The 26,377-nt window shown below is 42.3% G+C and overlaps 1 protein-coding gene across 1 annotated transcript in view; it reads left to right on the forward strand.

Moving 5' to 3' along the window:
- The window catches only part of SEZ6L (seizure related 6 homolog like), a 711,555-nt gene that overhangs the window by 323,777 nt on the left and 361,401 nt on the right, over window positions 1-26,377 (forward strand). Inside the window, exons 3-4 of the mRNA XM_073582661.1 lie at window positions 17,700-18,398; window positions 19,743-19,876. Coding sequence (XP_073438762.1) covers window positions 17,700-18,398; window positions 19,743-19,876 — 833 coding nt within the window. The remainder of the gene's footprint in view (window positions 1-17,699; window positions 18,399-19,742; window positions 19,877-26,377) is intronic.

The following is a 26,377-nucleotide window of genomic DNA, read 5'->3' on the forward strand; positions in this document are numbered from 1 at the left end:
TCAAATTAAAAAAACCAACAATATACCATACCTGTCTGCCAAAAAGTCCCATGCAGTAATCCATATCTGGGGGTTAAATAGTTTACAACCGGGAGCGGTGCTAATGTTACCGCCTCGGCTGTAAACCACTGTAGAAAGAATGAGAATCTGCCGGCAGCAGCATTAGTGACGTCAGCACTGCATCCCAGCCTGACACGAGGTGAACTCTTGAGCATGGGAAAGTGACAGTTCATTTTACCATGCTGCCGAGTTCATAGCAGGTCTTGCTGGGAGGCTGCGCAGCAGTGATTTTTTTAATTCAAATATTGATTTATTGATAGAATAAATATTGAATTTTTTTAATTATTATTTATTATTTTTTTAATATTATTATAATTATTTTTTTAAAAATTAATTTCATTCTAACTTTTACACTGTGTCCCACTATGAGATTCTCATTTTGTGTGGGCTGATCGCTTGTATGGCATGCAGACTTACCGCAGAGACTTCCTGACTTGCACTGCACATGACAGGAAGTCTCTGAGCTCTGGTAACCCGGATGTCGTCATGATGACATCAGGTTACCATGGGAGCAATCGGGACCCAATGTCATGATGCGGGGTCTCCGATCCAAAGGCAGAGGGGCTGTCAGCCCTTTTGCCGGCTCCAGAACTCGGCGATCATGTTTGATCCGGGAGTTAAAGTGCCGGGTGTCAACTGTGAGAATCAGCTGACACCCAGCCGCGATCAGCCACGCTCCCCCATGATCACGGCGGATTGCGTATGACGTACTATTCCGTCCATGGGCATTAAGTCCCAGGGCACTTGGACAGAATAGTACGTCCAATGTCACAAAAGGGGTTAAAATAAAAGTGGAAAACTGTTTTGTTTTTATTACAAATAAAGGACTTTATACTTGCTGTGTCTTTATTTACAATGCAATAGTAATGGATGGGTGTCTTATAGATACCTTTCCATTACTAACCCGTGGGCTTGATGTCACCAGACAATACAAAGGTGACATCAACCCCACAAATATCAACCCCATTTGCCACCGCTACAGGGCAAGTGGGAAGAGCCAAGCAAAGTGCCAGAATTGGCGCATCTAATAGATGTACCTTTTCTGAACGGCTGCGAGCTTCAGCAAGGCTTGTTGTAAAAAACGAGGGGACCTCAATACTTTTTTAAATTGTTTATTTAAATAATTTAAAAACAGCATGGGGACCCCTCTATTGTTGATAACCAGCCTTGCAGAAGCTGATAACTGAGGGTTGCAGCCCCCAGCTGTGAGTTTTGCCTGGCTGATTATCAAAAATACACGGGAACCCACCCTGGATTTTCTATTTTATTTATTTATAGCGCAGCCGGTGGCTGATGAATACTCCCATCAGTCGCCGCCTGCTCTCGCTGTTATTAGTGACAGCATGTGTAGGCTGATGGGAGTAGTCTTCAGTACCCGACACCAGGGAACAGCATTAACTGTACCGCTGCTTTCCAGGGCCACTACGTGTCACACGGATAACACACGGATGTCAGCAGTGGGCACGTGAGCAATAGAGATAAACGAATTTGTTCGGATTTTGGCCCCGAATCTGATTTTGACACATTCGGGCCATATTCAAACACTATTCTGTCCGAATGTATGTCTTATGTTCGGTTCCGAACATATTCGGTTATTTCTACTCCCTTTGACTCTAATGACATTTGTATGTATTCGACTAATATTGCAAAAATAATATTCGAATCCGATCGTATTCGGAACCAAATCCAAACAAATTCGCTCTTCTCTAGTGTGCAGGATGTTTTGAGGCCCGTGCTGCTGTTAAAAGACAGACATGTCAGCATAATTTCCCCAGGGACACATGGTCCATGGAAACACACTGACATGTGCACAAACCCATTCACTTGAATGGGGCTACGTGTATAAGTGTCTCTGGTACGCTTGAAAACTGTTACCCACGTATCAGATGCATTGACATCGGAAAGAGCCCTAAGGCTTGCTTTCACATGACAATGCCATGTTCCCACTGTAAGTATTTGGTGAGTTTTTGATGTTTCAGAACTTTAGCACCTGTTAGTTGAATGGAGTAACCTGCGATTTTTTCCACATCTAAGGCTAAGTTCACATTTGCGCCGTTTTGCGCAGCGTTTTGAGTGCACATAAAATGCATGCAAAAAACGCTTGCAAACCCTTGTAAATGCTGCGATATTTTATCGCATCAGTGTGCGCATGACAACAAAAGAACGCAGCGTTTGTATGCGATTTCTAGCGCTTTTCCATGCGTTTGGATTTTTTATGCGCATGGGCTGTCTCTATGTGTCACATTTCACAGGAGGAAAATCCTTGAAAAATTCTTGCAACAGACTCCACCAATGGGACAGCAGTGGGCTTGTGTTATGGGAATTCTTTATATAGACCCTGTTTACAGCTGAATTCTTCACATTTGCTTGCTTTTTCTCTTGTCAACATGGATCTGCGCTGGAAGAGTTTTCAATTCAACTTGGATCTGGACATCAGGATGGCTCAGGCTTATGCAGTTGCTTGCCATCAACAAAGGGAGAGAGAGACAGCGAAGGCGGCAGCGGGGGCGTTTGTGGATACATCCAATTATTGAACTCCGGGAGAGCCATGGAGCATACCACACCCTCTACAGCGAGCTCCAGGCAAACCCGGAGAAATTTAATGACTATACCCGGATGTCCCAACAAAGCTTCAGGGATTTACTTGCTTGTGTTCAACAATCCATCCAGAGACAGGACACACAGCTCCATCGTGCGATTCCTCCAGAGGAACGGCTCCTGGTCTCATTACGGTATGTATTGCAAAACCAATGCCTGCATAATTTTCTTTGTTCTGACATGTACTATTCCAAAGCTAGCTGAAATATTGTTCTGCAATGTAGTATACAAAAGACTGCAGAATTATTTTTATGCCATGTACTAATTTTTATTTTTTCTTTTATTGTTTTAAAAAACCATATACATAAATATTAATTTTTGTTCTTTCTCTGTTTCACAGGTTCCTGGCTACTGGAGAGAGCCTCTCTTCACTCCACTTCCAGTACTGGATTAGAATATCCACCTTGTCGGGAATTGTTGCGGACACCTGCCGGGCTTTGTGGAACATTCTCTGTCCTGAATTTATGCCCCTGCCTACCGCCGAAAAGTGGATGGAAGTAGCAGAAAAATTCTGGCCAGTCTGCAATTTCCCCAACTGTTTGGGAGCGGTGGATGGGAAACACATCCGGATAATAAAACTAAAAAGAACTGGCTCTGAGTACTATAACTACAAAAAGTACTTTTCTACAGTATTCATGGCCATTGCGGATGCAGACTGTATGTTTGTTGCAGTGGACATTGGGGCATTTAGCCATGGGAATGACTTCCAGGCTTTTAAGAACTCCGACATGGGCCAGAGGTTGTATGGCAACCATTTCAATTTCCCCATGCCACAGCCTCTTCCCCACACCGAAGGTCCGCCACTGCCATTTGTAATGGCTGGGGATGAGGCCTTTCAAATGTGCGCCAACCAGCTTAAACCCTACTCCAGCGGGACTTGGACCACACAAAAAAAAATCTTTAATTACAGACTGACCAGTGCCAGAAGAACTGTAGAGTGTGCATTTGGTATACTTGTCTCCAGATGGCGCATTCTCGGCACAGCCATTAATCTGAAACTGGAAACCGTGGATGAGGTGGTGAAGGCGTGTGTGTTTCTTCATAATTTTGTGATGGCTAAAGAGCACCCGACCTTTGAACTCAATGATGCAGCTCCTAACCCATTGCCTGAATTCAATCAGCACCCTCTCCGGTCATCTGTTGAAGTTGGCCAAATGAGGGACCAATTTGCGGCCTACTTCATCTCAGATGTAGGACAGGTGGAATGGCAAGATCAAATGTTGTAAAAAATTTTCCTTGTGTGTATGTTAATAAAAAACCTGCTTTTATACCTGTACCGAGTGCACTCTGTCTTTTTACACTCCAATACAATAATCAACTGGCCTGGTGTACCAGTGAATTCATGATGCTGTGTTTTGTGCATCATGAACTTATTAGTACTCCTGACCAGGTGAATATACATACACACACACAAGTTGTATGACCTTTATCATCTCTACAGTTTGTGTTCAATTTCCAGCGACGGTGGAGATAATACAAGTAATATTTGTGTCACCTGGCCTGATGTTACAGATAGTGATTTGGGGATGCACTAGCACCTGTCACTCTTTATGACACCTGACCATGTGACTATAAATATTATTTGTAGGATCACCTCTGTCTCTTGAGTTTGAATGCAGACTGGAGAGATAATAAAGGTTATACAACTTCTACAATACTCAGGACTGGTGTCATGCTGAAGTGAGGACGCCCAAAATAACGCATCCTAACTTAAGAATGTTATGACACATGGGCAGGTGAATAATTGGAACTGCAAGGAAAAAAAGCGCAATAGGGTCTTATCTGAGAAAATCAAGATATCAAATAGTAGTATATACTCACCGTATACAGGAGAGTAACAGGCATAAAGAAATGCGGTCAGCTTGCTGCACATCCAAATGACCACGCTGTGGCCATAAATCTTCAGATTCACTAATAGGACTTTTATGGATCAAAACGTGCGCTGCCAGACCATCAATCCTCACAGGTGGTATATTTAATATATTTATTTCCCAACGCGTTTCGAGGTCATAAAACCTCTTCCTCAGGGGATGACATGTCATCCCCTGAGGAAGAGGTTTTATGACCTCGAAACGCGTTGGGAAATAAATATATTAAATATACCACCTGTGAGGATTGATGGTCTGGCAGCGCACGTTTTGATCCATAAAAGTCCTATTAGTGAATGGGCAGGTGAATACACATATGAGTTAAACTGCAGCATCGCTCCAGTCTGTGTGAAATTGATAATGCAGACTGAAGCAACGCTGCAGGTTAACTCATATGTGTATTCACCTGGCTAGGTGTGATAAATAGTTATGATACAATGCCAGGGTATTGTAGATATGATGTGCATTTTCCCCATCATCTCCTCAGTTTATTAATCACACACTGTATAGAGGATCTGGTTAATTACAAGGTATATCTAGAATTCCCTCGCCTTGTGTCACAAATAGTTAAATGATGATGGTAAAAACACACCATCCTCAATTAACTTTTTATGATACCTGGCAAGGTAACAATAGATATGCCTTGCAAGCAACACCATCCTCTATTCAGTCTGTGCAAATATTAGCAGACTGAAGAGACTGGTGGTGAAAATACAAGTCATATATTTGTGTTTTTGACTACACATATCTCCAGGACTGACACAAGAAACATGTGTCAGTAATGGAGTTATGTGGTGGCAAAAACGCAAAGTGTTCGGCACAGTGTGTGTACGGCGCAGTGTGTGTAGGCAGCGAAAGATACATTAATCAAACCGTATTAGGGGAAACCAGAATTTCACATTTATTTTAAAAAAATACACATTTTTATTGGGAAGGACGTTTGGGGAAAGATTGTGCTACTTTGGGGGTGTGGAGAGATGAGGAACGGCTGGAAGGTGAGGAAGGGGTTCTAGGGGAAGGGGCAATGAAAGTAGTGGGGGAAGAGAGCTCAGGGATGCTACTGGAGGCAGGTTCAGACACAGTAGGAGAAAAGGGGGGAGGGACAGAAACTTTTTTCTTTCTGTGTCCTGGAGGCTCCTGCCTAGACCTTTTGGCAATGTGTGACCGCTTTGCCCTTGGTGACCAGCTGTACCTGGTTGACCTTGTTTGGGTTTGAACAAAAAGGAAATGGAGAACACCCCTCTGCTGATGATGCTCTGTGGTGGCGGGGTGGTGCTCCTACCAGAAGGAGCGCTGGTGGTGCTCCTAGAAGGAGTGGTGGTGGTGCTCCTAGGAGGAGTGGTGGCAGTGCTCCAAGGAGGGGGAGTGCTGGCAGTGCTCCTAGCAGGATTGTTGTCGGTGCTCCAAGCAGGTGGAGCGGTGGCGGTGGTGGTGCTCCTAGGAGGAGTGTTGGCGGTGCTCCTAGGAGGATTGTTGTCAGTGCTCCAAGCAGGTGGAGTGGTGGCGGTGGTGGTGCTCCTAGGAGGAGTGTTGGCGGTGCTCCTAGCAGGAGGTTTCTTGGCGGTGCTCCAAGCAGGTGGAGCGGTGGCGGTGGTGGTGCTCCTAGGAGGAGTGTTGGCGGTGCTCCTAGCAGGAGGTTTGTTGTCGGTGCTCCAAGCAGGTGAAGCTGTGGTGGTGCTCCTAGGAGGGTGGTGCTCCTAGCAGGAGGAATGTTGTCGGTTTTCCAAGCAGGAGGAGCGGTGGCGGTGGTCCGAGCAGGTGGAGCAGGTGGAACTGTGGCGGTGCAACAAGCAGGTGGAGCAGGTGGAGCGGTGGCGGCGGTGGTGCTCCAGACAGGAGCAGTGCTTGCCGTGATAGTGGCGGCGGTGGAGTGTCCAGCAGCACTCGGCATTGGTGTAGTGTAGTGGTGTCCGGCTTTGCTTTAAATGCCGGTGGCCGTGCAGTGGTATGCAGCAGAAGTCAGTAGTGTGGTGAAGCGAGTCAGTGGTGGCACATTTGGAAATGACACTACTGACTGCTGCACATACTGATTCTGCTGCATAGCCTGCAAGTAAGCATTGTTGCAGGCCTGCATCACCTGCAGCTGTTGATCAGGACTAAGGTGTTCTGCCATGGCCCGTTCAATTTTGTTGAAAAAATGGTGCGCTGGTCTGTTGAGATCAGCCTCCAGACAGTCAAGGCGACTGTCGACAGAGTGGAAGCTGTGCTCCATGTGGGTAAAACCACGTTCCATTAGTGCAAAACCGCTTTACACTCTGTCTGACAGCGCCTTGAGGCTCGTCTGAAAGACCGAACCCAAGTGCATGAACTCGGGCATGACATTCCTGTCCGAGGCCCTCTGCTGCTGGCATGAAGTGCCTGCATAACCAGTGGCAGAGACCTGGGACAGGGGAGCACCTGATTGACCAGCTTCCTGGTCACCAGCTGTCTGTATTGCTGACCTGCAAGCTGTTTCCTGGCTGTCGGATTGCTGGGACGGGTCTGAGGTCATTCGATGAAGGACCGCTCCAGGGACAGGTTGCAGGATGCTGCTCCAGGTGCTGTGCAAAGAAAAGAAAAACATTGGTATCATGCATTTACAAGCACCAACTGCTGTGGAATAGAAAATCACAGATTTAAAAAAAAAGTAAAAAAAAATACGCTATGGTGGCAAGGACCAGTCTTAGGAATGCCAACTCCCGATGATACCGGTATTTTCTTTTGTTCCTTGCCGCTGAACCACTGCGAACCTGTCCCTCAGCATGAACATCACTGTTGAAGCGGTCCTTCATCGAGCGCCAACGTTTTCAAACTTTGTTCACTGTTGGAAAAAAACAAGAAAAAGCATTATACAATGCAATGATGGCAAAATCTGTATCATCACACACACGTGAGTGAACATGGCAAACAGTCAATGCGGCATCACAAAACAATTCAATGGACAATGCACTGATTGTTGGCCATGATAACACAATTGTGTTTCATGCTAGATATATTCTAGCAGGAAACACAGCAGTGTCATCAGGGACAATAGTCAATGCGGCACAATACAGCAATCCAATACACAATGCAGACACTGTTGACCATGATAACACTGTTGTGTTTCATGCTAGAATATATCTAGCAGGAAACACAACAGTGTGATCAAGGACAATTGTCACTGTGGCATCACAGAGCTTGGAAATACTTACTAAATGCCTTTTTGACACTTGGAGAGGCGCTGTTCCAGCCATCCATCATCGCTGCCACCTCCTCATTCCAGAGCCTCTGGGTCACCACAATGTCCTTGTGCTATGGGTCACAGCTGTCCCACAACGGGACACGCTCCTGGACCAGGTGGATCAGGGCCTCGTTGTCCAGATAGATGTCGTCTTCATCCCGTTGTGGAACCTAGAAAAAAAATACATTATAATCTTGGATATATTTGTGAATGAAAAAGATAGAAAAGCTACAGAAAAGAAGAAAGATAGAATATGAAAAACAGGACAGAAAAAAGGAAAAGAAAAAATACATTTAAAAAAGGGACATTCAAAGTGTTAGGAATGGCGGAACGCACTAAATAAAAATAAATAATAAAGTGCATTCGCCGCTCGGGGTCCACCGTGCAGTAGGTGTTACACTGTTGCTAGGTAATGACAGAGGAGCAATATGGCGGTATAATGCGCACGGGTTCAACTTCACCCGAAGCGCGCAGAGCGGGCTCTGTTCACACACAGAGGTGCCACAACATAAACATACAAAAACACTGAGCCTGTTAGTGACACAGGCCTCAGGTAAATGCACACACGGTATCTGGTCACAGGAGCAGGATCAAGACAGAGGAGCTGCATCCTTCTAGACCTACCGTGTGTGCGGTGTCGCTACTGCGGGTGCCAAGAAGGGCTGCAACTGCAGCGCGGAGTAGGACACTGCCGCTTGACGACAAAGCTAGAAAGCAAGCGCAATGTAGGACGCTAGCGTAGCGGTGCGGTGTGCACAGTGGCCTAAGGCTTGCCACTGACTGGCGCTGACTGCTGAACTAATTCCCTATCCACATACGTAATATCAGAGGGAAGGGGTTTTATAATGAGTCAGTCACCAGAATCATACATCCGTCATCATTCACACATAGCAGGTATAGTCTATACTAGAGCATGGCCGAACAGTCATGCGCACTTTTTATAGCCGTGCGGGACCTTCCAGATCTCCGAGATGGACCAATGAGATCTGGAGCAGGACCTGGGCACATGACTCCTGATCTCCAATGGGAGATCGTCTCGTGAGCATGCCCAGTAGGAGCACAGAGGAACTTAGTCTCTGGAGTGGCCTGCTGCAAAGTAATCTTCTCTGCAGTAGATAAACAGCAGGAGACCGCAGAATGTGAGGCTCTGGATTCCTGCAGAGCAGACGCAGAAACCAGACGCCTAACACAAAGTCAGTCAATACTTACATTACATCTCCGCACCGGGATTTGGCTTGGGTGCTCCCGCGTTCGTCCTCTGACACCGTGTTCGATGATGTCTGAAAAAGAACAAAAATTATTACATATTTGTAGATGCAGCAGCTATACTTACCCAAAGGCATGAGGATACTTACATCACACTCTGTTTGGGCCAGTTCTTGCCGGGATGGTGTGTATTCCGATCCAGAAGACATGCTGCAATTAAAAAAAAATAAAAAGCATTAGTACATAATACATTTGAAAGGACAGGCAGACATTAGAATACTCACATTCTTGCTGAAGCAGCTTTTCCAAATGGCTCTGTTCTTTTGCAGGCTGTCTGGTCTCTTCCAGCATGACTTTAGAGTAGGTGGTCTGACAGTGCACACACCTTCTTTTATCTCCACAACCCACAAACAATATTTATTTGTGTAGGAGGTGGTTTAACAGGGGCTAGACATTGTTTACTCAAAAATCGCATGCGCTCAAAAGTGCAGCCGTGCGCACATCCATGCGCATGCCAGCAACCCCATAGACTATAATGTGATTTTTTTTTTGGTGCATTCCGTGCACACGCATGCCCATGCACATGCGTTTTTCTGATGAGGTTGGGCGGAACAAAAAATGCAACATGTAGCGTCTACCGCATCTGGGCACACACCTGGAAAAAGCGCAGCGCACAAAAACGCTGATGAACGCGTGCAAGAGCTAGACCATGTTAAAGATAGAGGAGCATTGCGCATGCGCCCGATAGCGCACGATGCGCTGCGCGATAAAACGCTAATGTGAAACCAGCCTAATGCAATCCTATGTTGAAAATCCACACATACTTTAAAACTCAGCATATTCATATAGTAGTAAAACTATGCTTTTCCATGAATTAATACATGAATTCCACTATTGCTATACCTAGGTACCTAATTGATATTTATTAAAGGAAACCTGTCACCACTTTTTTGGGCTACCATGTAAAAATATCACTCTATTTACTGTCACCTATGCATTACACAAGTACTTTTGATACCCCTTGACTCCCCATCGTAAGTTCCATAAATACCCTTTTTATTCCTCCTGTGCTGTATGTAAATATGCTTGTTCCAGTCCAATGGGTGTTGCTTATTGTGGTTCCCTTTTACCATAAGTGCTATAGCCATCCAACCATGTCAGGGTGTATCTTTAATATTCATGGTCCCTAGCATTCATGTACTTCCATACCAAAAATCAGGTGTAGCTCATAAATAAAACCTTGCTTAGAAAGTTGGGAGGATAAGGGTGCTCAGCCAATACTCCCAAATAGAAAAAATAGGGCCTGCACACCTTTATTATTAGGCCGGCATCACACTAGAGAGAAATATGGACGAGTGAGAGGCGTAAAAACCACGCATTGCACATGGACCAATGATTCTCTATGGCGCAGCTCCCAAGAGGCGTATATTTCTCAGCCGTTTATTTTGCAATACAGTAAAATTACACTGACAGGTTTAATAAAGAAACGAAATAATAGATATAGACACAAAGAATACAAATATATATATATCTAATATATAAAGCTCAAGTGTGTGTTTGTATGTATGTATGTGTGTATGTGTGTTTGTCCGGGATTGGCATCAGCACCGTTGCAGCTACAGCCACAAAATTTGGCACAGTCACACGTCTGGACCCCAAGAGTGTCCTAGGCTATGTCCTGAGGCGAAATTTTAACCCCGCACGTTCCAATTCACCAAACAATTTTGCCCCATCTACATAATGGTGAAAAAGTGTGTGTGTATCAAGCACCGCCCCTCATTATGATTTCATAATGGTTCCAATGGCGACCCTGATGTCATCATAGGTTGCAAGCCCCGCCGCTCACTATGATGTCATAATGGTTGACTTTGGCATGGAGTATGTGTGATGGGTATATGGGCACTGGACTATGGGATGGAGGATATGTATGATGGGTGTATGGGCACGGGACTATGGGATGGAGGATGTGTGATGGGTATATGGGCACTGGAATATGGGATGGAGGATATGTATGACGGGTATATGGGCATGGGACTACGGGATGGCGGATATGTATGATGGGTATATGGGCACGGGACTATGGGATGGAGGATATGTATGATGGGTATATGGGCATGGGACTATGAGATGAAGGATGTGTGATGGGTATATGGGCACTCGACTTTGGGATGGCGAATATGTATGATGGGTATATGGGCATGGGACTATGGGATGGAGGATGTGTGATGGGTCTATGGGATGGAGGATGTGTGATGGGTATATGGGCACTCGACTATGGGATGGAGGATATGTATGATGGGTATATGGGCATGGGCCTATGGGATCGTGGATATGTATGATGGGTATATGGGTACGGGACTATGGGATGGAGGGTTTGAGTGTCAGATTTGGGAGGTGTAGTTGTTAATTTAAGGGGTTAATTTGTTGTAAAAAATTGCGTGGGCTTCCGCAGTAATTTGTCAACCAGAGAGGTAAAGCAGGTGAGTGAGGGCAGATTTTAATAGCCTTGAGAGGGACCATTGTTTTTGGGCCCCCCAGCTGCAAAAATCTGCCCCCAGACACCCCAGAAAAGGCGCATCTATAAGATGATTTTCAATATAAATTGTGTGTGATTAAGACTTACATAATCGCTACACAACCAGTATGAAGCAGTAGAACTAGAGCAAGAGAAGACTGAATATGTAAGCACTGGCCATTTTATTGTGTTAGTATATTCTAGTATATTCCAAGCATTTAGCGCATTTTTTATGAACTCCCAATAACCCCTTAATAAGGGTAAAACTCTGTACACTGCACCTGTGCTTCTTTTGGCATCTAATTATTTGTTTGTAATACTTTACCAAAATGTGTGTATTTTTCTGGAACACATACTTTGATAATAAGAGTTTTCTTTTCATCTCTGAAAACTCACATTTCATACAAGCCATTAGAGATGCTAGAATTGATTCACCGGGTTACAGCAGGTAATTTGCATTTTGGAGAAGAAATGGAGAAATGAATTTTTAAAAGAATCTCTGATCCTAGCCAAATATAAAAGTAAGAATATAGAAAGTAAAAATTGATCCATACATTATGGTTAAACTTTTATTGTATATATTCTGAGTTTGAAAATGTGACCACGCTCTGTTGACATAGGCGCAGTATGCATTGGAATATATGGGTTTTCAATATTTTAGTGTACATTGCAGTTACGAACCCGGAGCGCATTTCTGGAGAGAAATTCTCCTGTGTTCTCCCATAGGGGTTAGCGTTGGGCTGTGTGGAGTCTCCAATCCTGGTATGTGACCTTGGGTTGGCTTATTTTTTGCATGCTGAACTGACATTTTTAATGATATTATTTTAGTGTAGATACAATCTTTTGATTGCCCGTTATTGTATTTTAATGTAATGTTGCGGCGGCCAAAAATTCTGGTGTTTTGACTTTTTTCTCATTACGCCATTTAGCTTTCGGGTTAATTTTTTTTTATATTGATAGATCGGGCAATTCTGAATGCAGCGATGCCAAATATGTGTATGTTTGATTTTTTTTATTGTTTTATTTTGAATGGGACAAAAGGGGTGATTTAAACTTTTATTTTTTTTATTTTTTTAACATTTTTAAAAACTTTTTTTTACATTTTGCATGCGTCAATAGTCTAGGGAGACTAGTCATGTCATAGTCATGGGACACTAGACGCTGCCATAACCTGATCGGCTCTACTACATACAGGCGATTATCAGATCACCTGTATGTAGCAGTATTGCTCACTTTCCATGAGCGCTGACCACTGGGTGGCGCTCATAGTAATCCGGCATTCACAACAATAGAGGTCTACAGTAGACCTCTGGTTGTCATGCCAAACCAACGGTGCCCCACGATCACGTGATGGGGCCGGAATCGCATGTTAGATGCTGCTGTCAGAGTTTGACAGCGGCATTTAATAGGTTAATAGCTGCAGTGGATCGCGATTCCACCCGCGGCTGTTCTGGGCACATGTCAGATGTTCAAAACAGTGGACATGTGCCGGAAAAGATGTGGGGTCACTGCTGGAGCCCACATCAAAGGGGGAGACACAACACGCGCAGTACTAGTATGGCGCTTGTCATGAAGGGGTTAATTAGGCCTGGAGTTCGTAGCCCACTGAAGTAAAATGGGACTAATATGTAGAGGAGCATGCTTCTTAATAAATGTGGCATATCTTAGTGGTGCAAGTAGTCTGCAACCTGTAATAAATGGCAGAAACTGGAATTTCAGCCATAATTTATGCTAAATTTATTAACTCTAAAGTATTAAGCCTGTTTAGAAAAGTGGTAAGAGCACTATAGGGGCTCATACCCACTTGCAAGAGACTCGCACGATTCTCGTGAGAGTCTCTGGCATGAAGACCTGGCACTGCCGCCGGCACTGGGACCGGAGCGTGCGGCTTCATGTATTTCTATGCAGCCACACGCTCCGGTCCCAGTGCTGGCTGCACTGCCGGGTGTTCATGCGAGAGACTCGCATGAGAATCGTGCGAGTCTCTCACAAGTGAGTATATGCCCTAAAAATGAAAAAAAAATTGCAGATTTTTGTGCAGAATATGTCTTTGTCAAAATGTGTTACTTTTTCCCACCAAAAAATTGGCCTTGATAAGTTCTAAACTTTATTCCAAAGTTTACTAACTTTTTATTATTCCATAGCTAATTTTCATTCACTTTAAATAGGAAAGCCCTTCAAAATTTAGGAATTATTTGGTTTACAATTACTTGTTATTCTTACAACTGTCCATCTGCCTCCAGCATCTTACAAATGTACAGTACCTTTGATATGTTAGTCAGAAACAGGTGACAGATGGTAAAGAGTATGATTGGAGACTTCAGACTACAGAGGGTTTGTTTTCAGTCTGTTACCCTGGTTATACATATTTGTCCTTAGGAGCAGTGTACAAAAGAAATTTGGTATAAAAGTTCCAAATAAAGAATTATTGTAAAAATAAGTAAAATGCTGCATGAGGTTGATGGAAGTGAGCAAAAGACTATACAGCAAGAGTAAAAAAAATGCAAATGTAGAGATCTTGACTCTCAACTATATTTCTTAGGCTGGAGTCACACACAACGTATAAAAAACGGTCCGCTTTCCACAGACCAGAATAGCACAAATGTTTCATGAACAGTGATCTGTATGTCATCCGATTGTAATGAGAGGATGCAATTTTCTCACATCTAAGCATCCGTGTGACATCCGTTTTGCATCCGTATGGTGAGATTTTGTTGCCAGCTTGCAATATGGACATATAATGGATCCCAATGACAGGTTAAAACACAAACGAAAGCATAGATATATACACATAAAATACATAATATATATATATACATATCATTGAGACACATATATATATTTATATTTCATAGAGTTCTACATAGCATAATAGCCGCTAAATCAATTGCCGGTTTCTGTAAAATCATTACAAAGCAAAAAATAGTAGAGTTGTAACCTGTGGAAGCGCCTTTGCAGCGCAAAACGATCGTCGTTGCTATCTCCTTTTTGCACCCGTTCTCCCGCAGATATGCTTTTATAATAAAGCCTTGACTACACTACCCGGTGAGTGCCGTTCTTTTCTACTATTTTTTGCTATGTGGATTAGCTTATTTTCCATGAATGTGCACCTAAGGGTAAAACAGTTGTATTGCCAGCTGCGTCTCTTTTATACACGTATGATGGTTCGGATGTGTGGACTATTGTGATGGTGGTCGCCTTCTATTTCTGGACTTTGTATTGCTGAAAATCATTACAAAACCCGACATGAAATGACACATGGTTTACATACAGTAAACCATTTCATTTCATTTAGATTTACATATGTCTTTGACTAATGAATAGTGTATGTGTGTAGAATTTGAGACATGTAGGTGTTAAATTAATGGGTAAATTTGTTGAAAAAAATTGCGTGGGCTCCCGCAGTATTTTCTCAGCCAGAGAGGGAAAGCCAATGAGTGAGGGCAGATATTAATAGCCTAGGGAGGGACCATGGTTATTGCCCCCCAGCTACAAACATCTGCCCCCAGTCTGTAAGATGTGCCTTTTCTGGCACTTAGCCTCTCTATTCTTATTGCTTTTAGCGGTGGCTCATGGGTTAATAATGGGTTAATGTCACTTTGCTATTGAAAGGTGACATTAAGTCGAGTTAATAATAGAGAGGTGTCAATAAGACACCTATCTATTATTTAATACTATAGTAGTAAAGGGTTAAAAAAGACACACATTAATTAAAAATTCTTTTAATGAAATAATTATACAAAGTTTTTGACAAAATTTATTATGCTGCCAATCCAAAGGAATCCCTTGTTCTCCTGTAACCAAAAAAAATTAAAAAAAACAACAATATCCATACCTCGCCGCCATTCAGTCAGGTCCCCCGCTGCAATCCATCACAAGGGGTTAACTAGTTTGAAACTGGGACCAGTGGCTAATGCTACCGGCCCGGCTGTAAACCACTGCAGAATGAATGAATCATGTCTGCCCAGGCTGACCGGAGATGAACTGATTAGCATGGGAAAGTTTCTGAAATTTTTCCCACACTGTCAGATCACCATGGGTTAGTCGAGGAGGCTGTGCATCCTCAGTGACTACTGCTGACGTCACTGAGGCTGTGCGGAGTCCCCGGCTGACCTGAGGTGAACTCAGGAGCATGGGAAAAAGTTCAGAAACTTTCCCATGCTTATTAGTTCATCTCCGGTCAGCCGGGGCGCTTGCGCAGACATGATTTCATTCATTCTGCAGTGGTTTACAACCAGGTCGGTAGAATTAGCAGTGGTCCTGGTTGTAAACTAGTTAACCCCTTGTGATGGATTGCGGTGGGGGACCTGACTGAACGGCGGAGAGGTATGGATATTGTTGTTTTTTTATTTTTTTTGGTGTGTGATTTTACTGTATCGTGCACTGAATTGCCGGCTTTTGTAAAGGACACTGGTGCGTATTTCTTGCAAGTCACACGTATGCTCCATGTGTAATCCGTATTTTTCCCACCCCCATAGACTTGCATTGGCGTTTTACAGGCGTAATACGGTGCAAATCGCAGCATGCTGCAATTTTCTCAGCACTTATAATACGACCGAGAAAAAATCGGCTGATGGGAGCTGCCCCATAGATTAACATTGGGACGAGTGCTATGCGATTTTTTCTCGCATAGGACTCGTCCATATTTCTCGCTAGTGTGACTCCAGCCTTACTCTAAAATTGATGAAGAGAATAAAATCTATTTAGCAAGGTGCCCCACCAGCTAGGAGGGTTAAGGTGCTGGCACACTTAGCGATGCACCAGCGATCCCGACCAGCGATATGACGCGGTCAGGATCGCTGGTGCATTGCTAAGTGGTCGCTAGTGAGCTGCCACACAGGCAGATCTCACTAGCGACATCGCTGGGGACGGGGGTCGCTACTTACCTGTCACACCAGGCGATCCTGCGTCCTCCTGCCCGGCTCCACGCGTCGCTTGTCGTCACAGCAGGAAGCGCCGCAGGAAGCTGACGACGAGAAACAGTCCTGGACGTTCTCGCGCGATCAGCAATAACCAGCGGGGGAGCCGGTCGTAGGTAAGTATCAGACACAGCGATATCGCTAGCAATATCGCTATAACGTCACTACTTATAGCGATATTGCTAGCGATATCTCTTAGTGTGGCATGCCCTTTAATATGAAGCCATGTAAGCAAGATCTGCTTTTCCAAGGTTAAAGTTTATGATAAAATTACAGATATAATATATAAACTGATACAAAATCACAAGGAGACAGAAAATGAATGAAACTCACATCGTCATATTATGCAGCTGGAAATTTACCTCTTAATTCATAATAGTAAAAATGTCAGATTTTGTGGTTAAGATCTTGTTCCCATGCATAACAGAAGCTATGTAACATTTTAATATTTATGACAGTATTGAGCAGCCTCATTGATAACCCATCCACATGCGCAATGTCTTTCAGTTCCCCTTCAGCTGTATGAATCATAGCACAGAGCAAGGAAAGGAGTGTAGAATGGAGCGATTTCTGGACATGTTGTCTTATGATCCATTATTGCACATATTTTCATTCATTAGCACAGTAAATTTAAAATATAGTTCTATCATTTGAATCTCAAGATATATAGTGTTTATCGAAAACTTTGAAATATATGGCCCTACCATGGAAAGCAAATATTACTACATTACTTTGGATATCATAGCTGTAGCTACTGAAAATAACATTTGTTTTATTTTCAGAATTAGGACTCTTGCACTTGGCTTCATTACAAAACTATATTACGCTGTTCATAACCTGTGAAGAGTACATACTGTACCCTCATGTCTCACATTTTATATAGCAGCACATTAAGTTTCTCTAGGCCATGAAATAGTTTTTTAAAAGGGCCTTTCAGCTCTCCTGACATGTCTCTTGTAGCAAATACTTGTATTGTCTATTGAATAAAGTTCTAGAGAACATTTGCTAAGCTGTGCTTGTCCTCTGTTATTCCTCCTAGAAATCTATCACTAAATAGACAACTGAGTATTATCAATCTGTTTTTTTAATGAGGGGTATCACTTCACATCTATCCAATTGTTAACAGTTATATTTTTGACTACCGAAACAGTAGGCATTGTTTTTCTTATATATACTATTACGCAACTCAAGAATTATATTATATTACTTGCTTGATTGTGCTCACTATCTGGTTCGATTTCCTAGACATACTCATTAATTTTATTACTCTGATATCTGATACTCATAATATATTGCCAAATATATGAAATAATATTATCCTTTGATTTTTGTAGATGATAACATCAAGCAAAATCCCATTCCTACTATTACATTGGAATTGCTCCCAATAGAACTTGTCAGCAACAGAATCGTCAAGGAAAATTCCAACCTCAAGGACACAGGATCACAAGGTGCCCCTCATTCAGGAGAAGAACTCTTTGATTCAGATCCAGAAAGAGAAGGATTGTTCCGAAGGGAGGTATCACAAGCTCCAAGCTCCACTCCAGACGTTACAGATAATCAAACATTGCCAACTAGGAAAAAACCTCCATCCTTAAAGCAGCTAAACATTGCAAGGAAGCGCTTGAGGCCACAAGTTATGCCAACTGTCTCGGAAAGACTAGTAGAGCTTCTCCCTAGTATGTCATCATCATCATTATTGTCATCCCTGGAAAAGTCCCCTGTATTAAAGGACATCTCTTCTGAAACCAGAGAGGTAAAGGAACACATCCCAGAGTTTCCATTGTGGATAAACAGAAGACGACATACTGGATTCATCCCTCAAATACCTTTCCAGTTGACTCCCTACACAGCACAGCCTCACAATCCGGATTATGTAAAGTTGTCTTCACCTGACATAAACACTTCACTACAAGCAGATGAACCCTATAGGACACATTATAGGGACCGTGATATGTTGGCAGATGAAAGTCAAGATACAACCACATCTACTATAATAACCACCACAGTGATCATGACTGAACAGAGTCCAGGTATTGCATAATCATTCGTGTGATAGCGCTGTCAACTCCTCATTGTAATATTCCTGTTTTTAATTCTGTAGTCTGTGACAGAATGAGGCTGTTTGATAGTTCCAATGATTTGTGGGCATATGACCACTGGGTCCTCTTCCAGTTACAAGAATGAGAATCCCAAAGCAAGCAGGTAGTGAGCATGTGTGAGTACCACTCCATTCACTATATTTAGATGTGGTGGTTGCATATGCTTACTTCTGTTTCATTCATATGGATCTCTTTGGGACCTTGGTCTTGTGATTGGTAACGGTCTCCATAGGTCAACCCACAACAATAGTACAATTCTATTCTATTCTATGGGTAAGAGACAAATGCTCTTTGTGGAAAAAACACTTTAACATAAATTATACTAAGTGACTAGACCGTTAAAACATAAAACTACGGTGAATAATAAAGAAAAGTTAAGGAAAACTTATTTTAAATATGTTTTTTTAATTAAAATTGTAATTATATTTTTTGTTTTAGAAATTAAGTGTATCATTTAATGAACTCTAACTATACATTTCAAAAGAAATCATTGCAGGACCATATTCTGCATATTCTTATCATTTATCATTACTATCCAAAAAGAATAATAATTAAATCTCTATTACTATATCTGTAGTAAATCCTTTCAAGTTCATTATTCAGTTATTATAACAGAGAATGATTTGGCAATTAGGATAATTAATATCTTGTAATAGTTTTACATTGCTGGTTAAATGTGAACTCAACTCAATATAATAAATCTTATACCTGCCCATTAATATTTTACAGCCTCACAGTGGACATGAGCTCAGAGATCACTAAGAAAATAAGCAAAATGTCCTCTTCTATCTAATGATTCATGAGGACCCAGCTAAGGATTTATCTTTGGATATATAGCTATGATATTATTATTATTTATTATTATTATAGCGCCATTTATTCCATGGCGCTTTACATATGAATAGGGGTATACATAATAAATATAAGTACAGTAATCCTAAACGATACAAGTCATGACTGGTACAGGAGGAGAGAGGACCCTGTCCGCGAGGGCTCATAATCTACAAGGGATGGGTGAGGATACAGTAGGCGAGGGTAGAGCTGGTCGTGCATCGGTTTGGTTGATCGGTGGTTACTGCAGGATGTAGGCTTGTCGGAAGAGGTAGATCTTCAGGTTCTTTTTGAAAGTTCCATGGTATAATAGATATGATATAGAAGATTATTAGAAATGGAGGAAAATATTGGGATTTTTTTTTAATTCACTGAGAAATCTTTATTTTGTATAAAGTATACTTCTACTCTGTGTTCTTCTTGCTAACAAGGGTTTGTATGTAGTTCAATGCAGTGTGAACTTCTTGGAGCCAGAAGGATACATTGATTCCACAGATTACCCTCCACTTCCTTACAAAAATTACCTGGAATGTGCCTACAATATCACAGTCTACATGGGTTATGGAGTGGAGCTACAGGTAAGAACCTGATTTTGTTGCTTGCAAGTTAACAAAGGCAAAGATGTCTTGAAAATGTATAACAATATGTAGTCTAACAATTTGATACATAACTACGTGTCTGAAGAGTGAAGGCATAGCTCAAAAGATTTCAGATTTTTCATGTAGCTAAAGCCAAAATGGGCCAATGGGCTTGCGTGGAATAATATATATCTTGTAATCCTATGAATCACAATAATAAGTCATCATGGATGGGCTTAGACAAATTAATCACCACTGATTATTATTATTACTGTATGTCTAAAACATTTGTCTGCCTAATAACTAAATCCATACTGTATATGCTACTTAGTTTTGGTAAGTAATGTCAAGGAAAGGGATATTATTTTAGTAAATCCTGATGTATAGCCCAGTAACATGCAATAGTTAGATTTTCTGAGACCTGAATGAAATAATTTAAGTCTCAGGTTGCCCAAGAATTTTCGTAATTCAACAATATGTCCAAAATTTTACAAATGGCACTTCAATATGAATAACAAATACATTGGTTGGCAACAATTAATGTGCCCACCACAAGGAAACGAACCAAAACATATATTTAAAAAATATTTTTTATTTGAAAAGTTAAATACATAAAAAGGACCACATATCCATAATTCCATCAGAACATACCCCAAAAGGGGGCAACAGCAGAAAAATAAGAATTCATTGAAAAAGTCTTTTTAGAGGTATAAATAGATCTGATCTCATATATCACAAAGGTATCCACAATATATCCATATATTAGGTGCCAATATAATAAGTGCCAGTATAAGCATCAATCATAAAATAATTTTCTTATTAGGAACCAAAAACCTCCTCAAAAAACAGAAGAAGCAGTAGGGCGAAGATAGAATATTATTGGAATTTTTTGGTTTATTTTCCTAATGAGGTCCTAATATAGGGATAATTGTGATATGCTGATGAATATTATACATTGATTTTGAGGAGGTTTTTGGTTCCTAATAAGAAAATTATTTTATGATTGATGCTTATACTGGCACTTATTATATTATTATATTTTGGGGTATGTTCTGATGGAATTATGGATATGTGGTCCTTTTTATGTATTTAACTTTTCAAATAAAAAATAAATTTAAAATTATGTTTTGGTTCACTTCCTTGTGGTGGGCACATTAATTGTTGCCACCCAATGTGTTTTTTTTTGCCCAAGAATTCTAGTAGGTAATTTGACTAATCATTAAAATTTGCCAATCATTTTAGTATTAAATTGTAATATCAAATGTAAGACAGTGCTTACTGCATGTGGTGGGGACACTCGCTTGGCAACGGGATTAAAGCACACAGGACCAGTTTTTTCACACCGTCTATCCGGTTTATTCAGACATCATAAACCGCACCGTAGGCTATGTTGCACATCAGAGACCTAACACATAGTCCATAGTACTTCAAAATGTACAGCTTTACCTCGCAGTCACTAAACATGCTGGACTTCTCACTTCATCCCGTTACCGTGGGTAACCTCATGCCGAAAAGTTCATTATATATATCAACGGAACATAATAACCACCGACAGTCTGTTCCAATGGCAGATACTTCTCTGCCTTTATTTTAACCCCCTTTCTGGAGTTACCTTCCTGGAGCTCCTGCTCCACACACTGACTCCTGTCAGTCCTCTCTCCTGGGGAAGGTGTCTTACTGGGATCACCGTCCTTGTGACCAGGGCACTCCCGACAGTCCAGACCCTCAGAGGAATGGTAGCTTCTCGACGCAGTGCCGTCACAGACTCTGCACGTATGGCCTCTCCATGTGCTTTTCAGGAAGTTCACTCTTTGGACCTACCAACACACAGGCCTTACGGTCAATGACCTCACCATGTGCTTTTCAGGAATCCGATCCTACACCCAGGATTTTCCAACACAGGCCATCCAGGACCTTACTCTCTGACCATTCAGGTCCATACACTCTGACCATGTGACCCAAATCACTGTCACATTACATAGCTGTAACCACCCCCATAAGTGGGCGGTGTATGTGTGGTTAGTCAGTCCCACCAAGCTCTCGACTGACTCTGTAAGCCTCCCTTATAAGTGAACAAACAAAAACAAGGCTCATAGGATTACAGGTCCCAGAGCAACATTACTGTCTTACAGTACAGAAGATTTCCTCTGTGACCCATACCGGTCATTCACAATGACGCCAGTCACTGTCTCACTATCACTGTTATGCCTCCATGTGTATCCTGAGGAGCACATACAGTACCTCTAGCTGTAACAGGGCTCACTTCCTCACACATATTATAGGTAGCATGTATTTAAATTATTTTTGATGATGGTGCAGCCAGTTGTTATTGTGCTTAGATAACTTTGCCATGTAAACCATGCCATGTGTTTACCTAGGTTCCTTTTTAATGTTATGTTTTAGATAAAAAGACTTTACAACTGAAATAATTAAATAAGCATCAGTTGTCTCAATCTCCAATCCTGTGGATCCTGACTGGCCCTCAAACGTTCAGGCCTTGGCTACAGAGACTTTTGTAGCATTTCTAGAGCAACAGCTGCAACCCATAAGATTTTATGTAACTCTCCATATTTCTGTTGACTGCAAATGTAGCATTATAGTTAATAGAAATCAAATATTAATGTTATTAAAAGTTTAGTAATTGTGTAAGAGAAAAGAAAATTTGTGAATGATGAATTTGTCATTAGTTTCTGGTAGTGGTCAGCCTCCTTTTCCTCCATTGAAAAAAGAATTTATTCTCTGTGCGGCTAGGTTCACACTTGCATTTGGGTGCTCTGCGTAGGGCTGCGTACTTCTTCCCTTCAGATCTGCATAGATGCGCATGCATCCTGCATACCTATCTTTTAACATTGGGTACGCAGGGACATGCGTTGTATGTTGCGTTCCCGTGCAGTCAGCGGGCACATCAAAACGATGCATGCGGATGCATCCGCATACAATGCATGTCACTGCATACCCAATGTTAAAGATAGGTACACAGGATGCATGCGCATCTATGCGGATATGAAGGGAAGAAGTACACAGCCCTATGCAGAGCATCAAACCGCAAGTGTGAACCCGGCCTTACCATGCATATTTGTGGGAAGTCAAGGACGATTGTTATCATATGTAGAAAATCTTCCTGCTACTGTATTCATGCATCCACTGCCCCTTTATCACGTCAAAGTTAGGCAGATTGTCTAACAAAGGATCCCGTACAATTGGGTGACAAACTCTTTGAGGGCTTTACTGTTGCCCAGCTTTCTAAGAAACACATATGACTTTTTAACACCTTAATCTATAAGAAAAACTTGCTCTTATTAATTTATTATTGTAACTCCTTAGCACAAAATGATGCACTTGTTCCCTTCCTCCACACATTACAGATGCTCGCTACGTTACATAGTCGCTATCTTTGTCTAATAGCCATACCTGAGTTTAGATTGTTACTGTTAGCCACATAAATGTCACTGTCAAACTCTGACACTGGTGTTTAATTAGAGCAGTTTCTTCCAATGGTCCTCCCACAATGCAGTTGCAAGGCAACAATGGGGTAGCACGGCAGCCGGGGGCCTGCTGAAAGCCACAGTGTCTGCTATGTTGATACACAATTCTAGCTCAACCAATCTAATATAAATTTACCTTGTAATGTCTTCACATCCAGTTCCATCCAGATGTGTCTGGATCCCAGAATTCCAAGTGGCAAAAGTTCACAGACCGCCATATTGGGACACCCAAGTGATGGCTGTTTCAATATGGAAAGTGCTGGTGGTACCAGCCTCTTGAGCGGTACCACCAGATGAACACCGTCACACCGCACACACACACACTGTATATGCCATATGCACCACACACACACACTCTATATGCCGTATGCCCGTATGCACCACACACACATACACACACACTGTATACGCCGTACGCAGCCTCTTGCGCGGTACCACCAGCGGAACAACCGTCGCAAACACGCTGCCGGGATCAACCGAATGATTCACTGACTGCCGCCATCTTTGTACAGGAGGAGCGCAGGCACAGTGAATCATTTGGCTGATCCCAGTGGCAGATGTGTGACGTGTCTACAGGCAGAGGAAGCCGGTCACATTAAAGGGGTTTTCCCACGAACGAAAGTTCATTTTAAAAATTTTCTGTGTCTGACCATGTATGGAGCATACCACATCTCCTGGACAGGGGAGGAAGCAAAAGACAATACTGACATTACAGCAGGGGATCACAGATGATTCATTTTGTGAGGTGAAATATTTCACTGACTGTTTTTAAACAATATTTTACCTCACAAAATGTATCCTCTGCGATCTCCTGCTGTAATGTCAGTATTGTCTTTTGCTTCCTCCCCTGCCCAGGAACTGTGGTATGTTCTGTACACAGTCAGACGCAGACAATTTTTAAAATGAACTTTTGTTCGTGGTAAAACCCCTTTAAAAAGCAAATATCAATGCCAACATGGCTCCTCCTAAAAAGTATGCCAATGACAATGAAAGGAAAGCAGCAAAGGCACAATGTCAAAGACAACAACCGGCAAATGAGACTCTTGAAGAGCAACAGCATCACTGGGACAAAAACAATGCATATAAGCGTAGGCGTCAAGCACATGAGTCCCCTGATGCAAAAGTCATTAGCTTATCACTAGAGTTGAGCGATACCATCCGATACTTCAAAGTATCGGATCGGAATGGATCGGCCGATCTTTAAAAAAAGTATCGGTATCGCCGATTCCGATACCGGAAGTCCCATTCAAGTCTATGGGACTTCCGGTATCGGAATAAGAAAAACCCTGTTTTTGCCTTGTACAGCCTCTCTGGGGTCTGTACGGGCCTTTCGGGGGGCTGTGCCGGCCTGCCAGGGGGTCTGTGCAGGCTCCGGTGGTCTGTGCCGGCCTGCCGGGGGGCTGTGCCGGCCTGCCGGTGGTCTGTGAAGGCTCCGGTGGGCTGTGCCGGCCTGCCGGTGGTCTGTGCAGGCTCTGGGGGGCTGTGCCGGCCTGCCGGGGGGCTGTGCCGGCCTGCCGGTGGTCTGTGCAGGCTTCGGGGGTCTGTGCAGGCATCGTCCGATGGGACTACAAGTCCCATCGGGCGATGCCTGCTACCATGACAGTGATTGACACATTAGCCAATGATGGGACAGTAGTAGTCCCATCATCCGGCTAATGTGTTAAATGTTAAAAAAAAAAAAAAAATACTACATACATACTACATGCATGCTACATACATACTACATGCTACATACATACTACATGCTACATACATACTACATGCTACATACATACTACATATATACTACATGCATGCTACATACATACTACATGCTACATACATACTACATGCTACATACATACTACATATATACTACATACATACTACATACATGCTACATACATACTGCATGCTACATACATACTACATACATACTGCATGCTACATACATACTACATACATACTACATACATACTACATGCATGCTACATGCATGCTACATACATACTACATGCTACATACATACCACATACATACTACATACATACTACATACATACTACATGCTACATACATACTACATATATACTACATGCATGCTACATACATACTACATGCTACATACATACCACATACATACTACATACATGCTACATACATACTACATATATACTACATGCATGCTACATACATACTGCATGCTACATGCATGCTACATACATACTACATACATACTACATGCTACATACATACCACATATATACTACATACATACAATACATTCATACAATACATACATAGACATACAGTACATATAACATAGAGTAACATACTTACCAATACTTGTCACATTGTTCCCCGAAGCCATTGTCTTTTCCGGAATAAATATTAACATAACAAACCACAAAAATACTCACCCACGATCCGAAGCAGTCCACGAGTGTGTCCCACGACGATCTTGGGTAGAGAACTGCAGCATCAGATGATGCTGCCGTTCTCTACGGGCTGCAGGAATCCAATGACGGAAGGTAGGTATCCTTCCGCACTGTATTCCTCCGCCACTTAAAAAAAAAAAAGTTCCTAGTCTCACTTTATGCCATTGCTGCGTGGGAAATTCCCAGCATGTATGTAGTATGTATGTAGTATATATGTAGTATGTATGTAGCATGTAGTATGTATGTAGCATGCATGTAGTATATATGTAGTATGTATGTAGCATGTAGTATGTATGTAGCATGCATGTAGTATATATGTAGTATGTATGTAGCATGTAGTATGTATGTAGCATGCATGTAGTATATATGTAGTATGTATGTAGCATGTAGTATGTATGTAGTATTTTTTTTTTTTTTTTAACATTTAACACATTAGCCGGATGATGGGACTACTACTGTCCCATCATTGGCTAATGTGTCAATCACTGTCATGGTAGCAGGCATCGCCAGATGGGACTTGTAGTCCCATCGGACGATGCTTGCACAGACCCCCGGACATCAGCACAGCCCCCCGGAAGGCCGGCACAGCCCCCCGGCAGG

Source organism: Dendrobates tinctorius, unplaced genomic scaffold, assembly GCF_039654945.1.
Source record: "Dendrobates tinctorius isolate UK_male_01 unplaced genomic scaffold, ASM3965494v1 ptg000073l, whole genome shotgun sequence".
NCBI lineage: Eukaryota > Metazoa > Chordata > Amphibia > Anura > Dendrobatidae > Dendrobates > Dendrobates tinctorius.